The 10657-nt window shown below is 41.9% G+C and overlaps 1 protein-coding gene across 7 annotated transcripts in view; it reads left to right on the top strand.

Moving 5' to 3' along the window:
* The window catches only part of celf6 (CUGBP Elav-like family member 6), a 131639-nt gene that overhangs the window by 2104 nt on the left and 118878 nt on the right, over nt 1-10657 (top strand). For 5 of the 7 annotated variants that reach the window (XM_025055438.1, XM_025055437.1, XM_025055435.1 and 2 more), the window contains exons 1-2: nt 50-347; nt 9379-9461. In XM_025055438.1, the coding sequence (XP_024911206.1) occupies nt 98-347; nt 9379-9461 (333 nt within the window). In that variant the 5' untranslated portion in view covers nt 50-97. Of the gene's footprint in view, nt 1-49; nt 348-9378; nt 9462-10657 lie in introns of those variants that run through there. The other 2 variants (XM_017032438.2, XM_017032435.2) reach the window with 1 other exon arrangement.

The following is a 10657-nucleotide window of genomic DNA, read 5'->3' as shown; positions in this document are numbered from 1 at the left end:
GTGTGGGGTGTGCGGTAAACAAGAGAAAAAGAGAGAGAGGGGGGAGAGAGAGAGAGAGAGAGAGAGAGAGAGCAGCCCGCCGGCCCATTGAGGAAAGATGGCTACAGTCACTGCAAACGGAGTGCAGCAGGAGAATGGATTCAGCACCACGAACAGCGCCGGCAGGATGAACGGGCTCACCATCGGCCAGAACACCATTCCAATGAAGGACCACGACGCCATCAAGCTTTTCATCGGCCAGATTCCCAGAAACCTGGAGGAGAAGGACCTGAAGCCTCTGTTTGAGGAATTCGGAAAGATATACGAACTCACTGTACTGAAAGACAGGTTTACGGGAATGCATAAAGGTGGGTTCTTTATGGATCTTTACTTTTGTGTTCCGTCAGAAACGAGTAATGGGAGGGGAAGTGAGAAAGAGAGTGAGTGAAATAGGAGGGAGGGAAAGGGGGCGAGGGAGAGAGAGAGAGAGAGAAGAAAAACGTCCCAAAAACGTCGTGCAGGAAAAGTGTGTTCGTTTCGAGATGTTTGTGGGACAGCCTACACGCGCACACGTACACGAACGCACACGTTGGTAGCGAGAGAGAAAAACACGTGGAAGTGAACGAGTCCACGGCGCAGGGTTAATTGTCCACTGAGTCCACGTGAATACTACAGTTGAAATGGCCCTTGTGTGTTTACTATCATATCCCAGGGAGAGGGGGGCGGGACGGCGGGACGGGATGTTGTGTTATTTCTGCAGCTGCAAAAATCTGATCACATCATTCATCATGAAAAACGGAAGAAAAAAAAAGAAAAAAAATCCCAACCTTCTGTTCTCCTTCCACTCCATTTGCTGCATATAGTCATCAGAGAAAGAGAGGGAAACAGAGAGAGAGAGGGAGAGAGAGAGAGGGAGAGAAAAATAAAGGCTTTCAGAGGAGCGGAAAATGCAAACCATTATCAGGCAATCAGTGTGGGTGATTAAGGTGGTGCTGGCGTGCTGCTTTGACCTTTCAGCAGCACACTAATATGCTGCACACTTTTCAGACGTCATTAGCCATGGAAAATACTATGTACACGGCAGCTGTGTTGTAGCGCTGCTCCGTGGGCGGGTTTGCAGTCAGGAAGTGCACAGACAGGATAGTAGAGAGCCGGGATCCAGGGAACGTCCCACTTATTGTCTGAAAGGTCCGGGACCGGCGTTCACTTTGTAATTAGACCGAGAGACCACTGATTATCATGGATCACACAACTGTGCAGCCATTAGCACCGTAATGATATGGAGACGAAGGATTATTGTTCTGGGGCTGGTAGTAATGTATTTGGGTGTATACAGTTCTCCACCTCCTTCATATTATTATTATTATTTTTTTTAAACATTTTTAGAAGTTGCATTGACATCAAAGTTAGCATTGATATCACTAGTCACTGTCAAAGGGAGCTACAATATTATATTTGAACTAAAATCAGATGATTGAATTGTGCACAGTTTAGTTCTTCTTGCTCAGCATCACTGCAGAAGAATTACATTTTTTTATTCCACTAGAAATTAATTTATATGTTGTATAAAAATTGTTTCACTGTATCAGTAAATAACGCAGTCTAGTTTTGATGCACCATACGACAGGATTTTTTTTTTCTGACCCAAACCGACACTATTGTCTGAACTATAATTGTTATAGTGCACTACACGGCATTTCCTTAAATGTTGCTTCAGTTCTTCTGTTTACTTCTACCACTGATTTTACAAGTCATAACACACACACACACACACACGATAAGAGTGAATTTCAAATCAAATCTCTGACTAAAATAATATATTCACCAGCCAGGCAGATGGCTGTGTAGCTGACATGGACGTCAGCAGCTACAGACCACGGTCTTATCGATCAGCACCAGAAAAAGGCTTTTGCGTGTGATTCCTGCGTGTGGGCTCAGCATTACTTTCTTGCCCGTGCATCCCTGCAGGTCTGCCTTCGTGCACCACCTGTTCCTCCAGCCAACAGTTGCTGGCGCTGATCAGCATACACATCATGCACTCAGTTGTTCCATGTAGTGGGGCAACAATCGATTAAAACAATAATTCTGATGTCCGTGTTGTTTACGCCTGTCCTTAACCGTCACTGAATGTCAACACTCTGGAGGACGGTCGCCTCAGGGAGCGTAATCCTGTTCCAGAGACAGACGACGGGACAGACAGACACACGGACAGTACGCCCACCCGAATCATCCTCCTCCGAGGCCACACTGATGTATGCAGCATGTCTGCTTTATCCTGCGTGACATTCAAAGTCACTTTGGGAGCACAGGCGTGCACTTTTAATATGATTTCACAAATGCATTATATGGATGAGTTTTTCTCATTGGACGCTTACCTAAACCAGACCCATGCCTGTTGCTGCGTCAGTGCAGGGTACCTGTGGACCACTGCAAGGAAGCAGAAGAGTTGGGTAATGGGATTAGTGTGGTTAACAGAACGTAAGTAGGTAGAGAGAATCATTAGCTGCGTCAGTCAAGGAGAGCAGTTTAAAAAGACCCACTGAATGGGCACTCTGAGGAGAGAAAAGCTTTTCTCGGGGCAAATGAAGTTAAAATGAATCACGCACTTATCAGTGAAAGCCTTGAAAAGGCTACTGCTTAAAATGAGTCCTGCTGTAAACAAAACATCCATTAAAATTATATATATATATATATATATATATATGAATCTTAATTGAATAATTTACTTTAATTTCAATTTAATTTTCAACTGTAGAGCATGTACAGCCAGGTGGGATTCGCTCTCAACACAATCAGAAACGCTAAATTTCTCAATTACCAGAAGAAATCAGAATAAATTGTTCTACAAAATGCTGAACTCTGCTGTGATGTTTATTCTCTTAATGCACATTATCTGTGATCGACGATTGAACAAATAAGTTGAGGTTTTCAGATCATCGAGCTGTTGGAGCTACAGAGCTGTAAAACAGTTGCATCGAGGACAGAGGAAATAATTTACTATTCCCACGTGACCTGTGGCTTATGTTAGAGAAAGATCAGGTTCCTCTGTGTTAAATGTTTTTTTTTCTTAAATTTGTTCTACATGGTGTCAGGTATCTAAGTAATCTTTGCGATATCTCTACTGCTCTATACGTTTTTTTTTTAATTTCTTACGTAAACACCTGTAGAGCTTAGATAGAATTTGAATGCTGTTGTTCACATATTAAAACCACAACACTTCTGTAGAAGAAGGACAAGAGTCTCCATCTTTGGAGCTGTTGGTCAGGGCAGCTGTAGCTCAGTGGGCATTCTTCGAACCAGAAGGTTCCTGGCAAGACTTTTTAAAACCAACTTTCTCACCATACAAGTGCCAGTACGAGGCCCAGATAAATAGGGAGGGTTCTGTCAGCAAGGGCATCGAGCATTAAATCTGTGCCAACTCACATATGCAGATTATCCACTGTGGCGACCTCTGGAGTGGAGATCAGCCAAAAGTGATTCTTCATCTGTGGAGCCGTTGGTCATTTTAAACTTATACCGTAGCACTGAGATAAATGGATTTAATCTGCACCGACAAGTGTGTCCGTGTTATCGACAAAGTTTAGTCATTTCCTTTGCCTCGTCGTGGTATTACGTTGTGTAATGGGCCTTTGAGTATGCACTGCATTGTGTCTGAAAAGCAGTGGTTTGTCATTGGCTTTGTTCACAGTAATGCATGGACTTAGGAAGTACTAGGCTACAGTATTTTGACTTTGTGCTAGTAGGCGTCTAACACTGCAGCTACAGTATCTGACAAATTTGTGTTTTTCTTTCAACAACCAATGGTATTTAAAAAAAAAAGTAACTCTTTCCAATAACAAAATCATAACCTCTATACACTCAAGTATGTTGCAAAAAAAGGTTTGATTTTCACCAGAGGAACAATGTTTGGTTCCCAAAGTGGGAGGCAGGGGCCCCTGGGGTGGTCAGTGATGTTGTGGGAGTGGGAGAGTGCAGCAACATCAATAAATGTCTGTTTTTTAATAATGTACTAAAGTGAGGAAATGGTCCTGATGTAGAGTTGTATTTCCTTTGTTCAGTACAGTAGCAGTTATGAAGGAATAGAGTGATTTAAATTAAGTTTTGAAGCAGCTGTAAATGTGTCAAGGGGGGGGGGCGAAGAGTCTGAGACTAAGTTTGGGAACCACAGATGTGAACTACAGCAGTATCTATTGGATGATTTGCAGCTACTGTTAACAACCTGGTACTGAGTCGAAACCACAATTAAGGGCAGATCAAAATATGTCAAGTTTCCTCATGACTAATTCATGTGGATTGTACTGCATCCATCTGAGCAGATGTTTTATCATCCCCTGTACCTACTATGGGCATCGAGTACTTCTCCCAACACTCGTCTTCACGTCAGGGGAATTCAAACATGTCCTCTCCCTGACGTCTGTAATCCAGAGAAAAGCACGTCCTTCATTTCTTTTCACCGATCATTACAATCCTCTCTGCAGTTGTTAGACACCGTTGTGTTTAATGTCCGTCTGATAGTTTTGTGCGTCGTTGGGGAGCCTTACACGGTGCGTGGGATGACTCGACACTATTGGCCGACAAGGTGCTCATCAGTGTGTGGTGCAGACACATCGTGCTGTTTAACATCCATCATTTCATGGACCCCCACATTATCAAAACACCACAGTGTTGGTGCTAAAACACATGCGATGTTCAGACATGCCGGATCTGGTTGGGGCAAATCTATTTTTCCCGACCGGCATTATCTCTCCTCCATCTCTGACGCTGAGAGGAGGGACTGGGACGCTGCACCACACAGCCAGGAGGAAGGAATACAAAGAGTTTTTAAATATCCTCATCCATTCTGCTCTCCTTCATGGTCCGGGCCGTGTAATTGGCTATAAATAGCCTGTCAAATTGACATAAAGAACCCTCACAGGCACTGAAATGTCAAAAGTAAAACCTCAGTGGGGCATTAACTTCCGCCGGCAATTGACCCAAAGCAAGTAACAACAAATCAGTGAAAGTGTCCGTACAACAGGTTTGTGTCTATTTATGAAATTCTGTCGTGTTTACCGACAATAATAGAACACAGGGTTACTGATCCGTGTTACTACCAGGTTTTTATCTGCCGTGTAAGTGTTGCAGACAAAGAGCTGGTCAATGATTGACAGTTTATGTAAGGTGAGTGACAGGTGTAGTTTAAATCTACAGAGGACCTGTTTGATCATTAGGAAGCAGAGTGTGTGAAGCGGACGGCCGGCCGCGTTGAAAGGCATCACTCAGAGGGAGAACGACTGGATGATGGAAGGATGCTGTGCAGGTAATAGTGTGAATAACGCACCAAGGTGTAGCACTGGTTGAGTTCTCACATCATATTTGTCTCAGTACTCCCGTGGTGGTAACTGACTTTGTCATTCAGCAGCATCAAGTTATTTTGTGTCTGAAAATTTTGATGAGGAAAAATAATTGGCATGTTTTTCCCAGTTCAGTGAACATTCAAGAAGCTGATGTGTGAAGCTAATGAATTCACATTTTCTTCAAATTTGTTCTCAGCTTATTTAAATTACAGATATTTCTGACTCAAAATACACAATCGAGTCATTATGCCTGAATACGTGCTTATTTTACTGTTAAAACAATTTCAAACTACATCAGAGGCGGCGGCGTTCTCCACACCATCCACACAGACCGTGCCTCACCAGTACAGGAAACGGCTCGGCTTCACCGTTGAACTTGTCGGTGTTTTTTTCCAAGAATATAATTTGTTGAACTTTGGAGAACTTTTGAAACTGTAGCGTGTTAAAATGCCTACAATTATGAAAGAATTATTTTCATCCCACTTAACCTCAACCTGTGAATCACAGGAAGATTCTCGTCTTTATTACTGTACTCGTCCTTGTTCACCCACTCGCTTTCTTGTCTTTTCTTTTGGCTTAGTTTTACTGACAGAATAATATTTTATATGTTTTGAAAATGTTTTTTTAAAAATGGGATTTTCATCCAGTTTTATTGTGAATAAATACTCAACTGCTCAGTACTTTTATGTACTGTAGTTCCATCCTAAAGGTTGGTCTTTGCACATATTGGTGAAGGGCATGAAGAAACTGGGATTTTAAAGAAATGTGAATATAATCCAGCGTCATTTAGCCTATTTAAGGTTCTAAAGTGACTACCAGCCACTCGGTCCGTGTTCCCCCTTCACATTATATAATTGTTCTTCAAGCTCAATGCTCAGTTGTTGCGTAACTGCCTTTCACAGCAGCTGACTCCCTGTAATGTGGAAATCCCTTGAGACTTCAGGTTGACGACCATGAGAGTCCAGCTGGGTTTTTTGTTTGTTTGTTTGTTTATCTATTGATTGATTGATTTTGAAGTTGAGATTCCGTATTGAAAAAAGTGGTTGGAAGTTATAAATATTTGTGGGAATATTTTAGCTTGAACATCATAAAGTATTTTATGCAATGTTGAAGTAGATAAAAGTTGTAAGTTTAAGTTGCAGTTTCAGGTCTTAGAAATGCACTGATAAAGACTCGAATATACAAGTAAAATAAATATGTGCAATACACCTTTCTTGTGGTTTGAACAGCTCACTCACACAGGTGGTATTGTTTAATATGCATATGATTAATATTTAAATGTCAGTCCTACCTAGAAAATCCTCAAGGTAAAACCAATATTAAAAGCCTCATAAACAGCTGAGTAGCTCATTCATTGTATCTTATTACCTGATCAAGTGCTTTACCATGTAAAATATTAATCCCTAGTAGTACCTGGAGGGGCCTGGAGTAGTATAAACAGGCCCGGAGCATCAGGCGTCTCAACTCTACTAAATCGATTTTCTTGTTAAAGTCGACTTTTAATTATTTTAATGTTTAAATAAAAGGAAAATAAATAATAATAAGATGAGTATGAGAGCAGGAACAACATTCTGTTTTTCTCAGAAGTTTTGAGTCTGCGGGCCAGAACCAGACACCAAGAGTTTATTAACAGAGTGAGAGTAACAAGTCTCCAGAGTGAGAGCCCATTGGCTGATTAGAATAAAACAGAGCCAGACACCAGAGAGCAGACTAAACAGGTAGTGAAGCAGGAAGGCGTCCACACTATTTGAGCAGCAGAGCGTGGCAGAGTGATTTCAGGGAGGCAGATGATCCCGACCCAAAGCTGGTATTAGCCAAAAGGAGAACTGGCAAAGGCAGAGTCTTAACTTCAAAGTTCAATATGAGAAAAGTAGCAGCAGCTTCTCCAGCAGTTGACTTCTGAGGCAGTCTGACAGTCCGGCGGTTTTGAAGGATGAACTGGTTCTCTGCTTCAGGAGGTTGTGGTGATTGAACAGTGAGGATCAGGTGGGCATATAAAATGGAGCTGCAGCAGAAACCAGCCACAGGAGCCACAGGGATACTCATAGAAAACACAGAAAACCTTCAAATACAAGGATTTAATCCAAGATATTATCAGTGTGTACGTGAATCCTACAATATATGAGTGGAATCATGAGTATTACATAGAACTGAACCCAAATTTATAACTGTTGTTATTGTTGAGTGATTTCCCTGGTATTTTCACTGACTTGATTATTGTTGGATTATTGTTGATGAATTAATAGTAAAAGTAAAGATGAATAAATTTTAAAAAATGAAGCCTTAAAAACCTTAAGTCAGTGGTTCAAAAAGTGGGAAGCGGCCCCTCCTTGGACCCTGATTCTATTACAGGTGCGGAACAGCATAGCAAATCAGTTTCAACGTCAATATTTCTTAGGTTGTGTCACATGCGAAAAAATTTATTTTTGTTCAATAAAGGGATTTTGTCCCAACATGTCACTGTAAAAATACAAGTTGTTCTTTTCTGTACTTTTGATGACAAAAACGAATCGCAACGATATGTCACTTTCCATAAATAAATAAATAAATAAAAGTGACAGATGAATTTTTTTCTTTTTTTTTTTAAGTTGTACCAGGAGCAGTGTGAGTTTGAGCAAGAACCTACAACTCCAGCCTTTGCTAGGACACGGCCCCCGGGGCCTCGGCTCGTGTCACACAGTTTTGTAATGTCACAAAAGGATGAAGAGTGGTTCCCCAGGCTCCCAAACTTTTCTGCTTTGCTGCGTGGCGTGCACTTTCATCAGTGTCATTTAGGTGATTTTTTTTTCTCCTTCTAGTAGAGGAGGCTGAAGGTTGTCATGAAAAGTAGATTCCTTGGCCGGGCTCCAGAATGTGTTGCTGCTGGGTTTTGGGGCTGATGGGTGCTATGTGCTGCATATTATCTGTATACGTGTATTTGTGTGTGTGTGTGTGTGTGTGTGTGTGTGTGTGTGTGTTCTCTCGTGGGAATCCTTGGCAGCAGGTGTGACATGTAGTAATGGGAAATTATGCTGCATAGTGCAAACCTCTTCTGAATGGGGTCACCCACTGTCAACTGTGCCAAGCACGTACAACAGAGCAGCCACCCACTCTTTAATCAAGGCCGACTTATTTCCTGATGCTTATTCATTTGTTTATCTTTAATATTTCCATTTTAGGAAAAACATTTCTTGACAGATTTGTGAAGCACAAGCTTGAGTTTTTTTTTTTTTATGGTTTAGCAGCTCAAATCTCGCTGCGTTGTAATTTTTCTTCCTGTTTTCAGTCAATAGCAATCAAACGACTCCATCATTATGCATGATCTGTAGTCACTGCAAACAAATATCCATCACAGCATGAAGAAGCATTTTCCATCGCTGTTGTTTAAACATTACCTCCAGGAAAGTTTGCATTTGTATGTTAAACATTTGACTTTTTTTTTGTTCCATTATAATAAAAGGGGAAAAATGAGGTAATAATAATGTTAATACAAGCAGCAGGGCGGATGTTTTATTCATGGAACATATGCATGAATTGAGTAAATCTAATGTGAGAGATTCATATTTTGAGAAATGTGTAAAATTTTAATCTCACCAGCGCATTATTTTGTCTGAGAGTATGAAGCCATTAACGTCAGGACGCCACATTTCAGCTGTCAGCAGTCTATGAATTCTATTGTGACATAACACAGATTTCAGGCGGCGGTTTATAGTTCTCCAATAAGTCAAATTACGTTACATTGTACAAACTATTTAGTGGGAAAGGATTTGTTTTTTGTTTTTTTCCTAATAGTTATTATTTGACCAGATGCTGCGTTTTCATAATTTGGGTTGTACAATAATGGTGCCATTTTTATTTATGTTTTGAGGTGATGAATACTAAAGCCTGAACTCTTCAGATTAAAGTGCCATCATCATCATCTATGTGTCACTATACATTTTGAATGGTATATTTTATGTCCCCTCAAATGCCCTGAAAGGCACATTTCAACCTCTGAAACCTGTGTTTTTTTAAATTATTTTTTATTAACAGTGTGTTGTCTATTGTCTGCTGGAATAAGCCTTTGTTCCCTGTCTCCCTGTAGGATGTGCCTTTCTAACATACTGTGCCAGAGAGTCAGCACTGAAGGCCCAGAGCGCCCTCCATGAACAGAAGACTCTGCCAGGGGTAAGTGCCCCCGATCTGCCCTCTGTCATAGGCTAAAGCCCTCAGGGCAACTAGCCTGGTACGAGGGATCTACATTAACATAGAAGTTATGTCACAGTCGCACACACACATCGGCCACGCAGACGCACGTGATGACAAGGTTTACATCATGACACACATTCAGACAAACCAGTGACATCAGTGACATGAAAACAGATGGGAGGAGTCACTTATTAACACACACACACACACACACACACACACAATCTCACTGGGAAAAACCGTGTGTGAGTGGCCTGTCTCACCTTGCAGTGTCTTATTACACTAATCACCCCGGCGGAGATATTTGATAAGCACTCCTTTATAACCGCTCAGGCTGTCCTTCCCCTGTCCTCTCACAATATGGCTGCTGCAAACACTAATTGCCTTAAGGAATCTCACTCTCATTATCACATGTAATCAAACAGTAAGTATAAACAATCATTTTTTACCATGTATTTCACCAGCTGCTACCTTTTGTTTTTTTCTTTCAATCCACATACATTCTTGTCCCCACACCTCCTCTGAACTGCCTCTGGCAGGCAGGTAACTTTTTCAATTAAAATAATGGCCCTTTTCAAACAACACAGGTGACACGTACGGGAGAGTGGGCTCTTAAGCCCACCCAGGAGGAGACCCTCAATCTAGGATGAGCACGAGCCCGTGGTGTGTATCTGCGCTTGATGTTTGTAAAGCGGATTGGTCCCCCACATCAGGGGAATTATGGAGGTGTGATTGAATTACCCCCAGTGGTTCCCTGAGAAGAGAAAAAAGCTGTTCTAGAATTCAGACTCTTCAGCAGACCCCTCCACCCCCACACACCCACTTGCACAATATATCAAGACAACCACCCAGGTTTAATCAAAGCCTGAAGTGCGATGTGAAAGAAGGAGATGGAGAGAGCAGAGCGGTGAAAGAAGCGAAAAAGTAGAAACGTTTTGGACGAGGAGGAGGAGGAGGGGTCCGCAGCGTGCAGCTTCACGTTGTTTATTTTGGTTGTGTTTCGGGGACGTTTCCAGAATATCAGCAGTCATTTACTGAATGTTAGATAAACGGAAGCACCGTGGCGTCAGATCCCTGGGAGATCTGGCTCCCCGGTTGGTTTCTACCTCCCCCAGCTCTGTAATCAGATGATTGTCATGATGGTTCTGGATGGGGGGCGAGGGGCTGCGGCGGAG

This window comes from Cynoglossus semilaevis, chromosome 5 (genome assembly GCF_000523025.1).
Source record: "Cynoglossus semilaevis isolate Cse_v1.0 chromosome 5, Cse_v1.0, whole genome shotgun sequence".
In the NCBI taxonomy this organism is placed as follows: domain Eukaryota; kingdom Metazoa; phylum Chordata; class Actinopteri; order Pleuronectiformes; family Cynoglossidae; genus Cynoglossus; species Cynoglossus semilaevis.
This window is presented reverse-complemented; position numbering and strand designations above follow the sequence as displayed.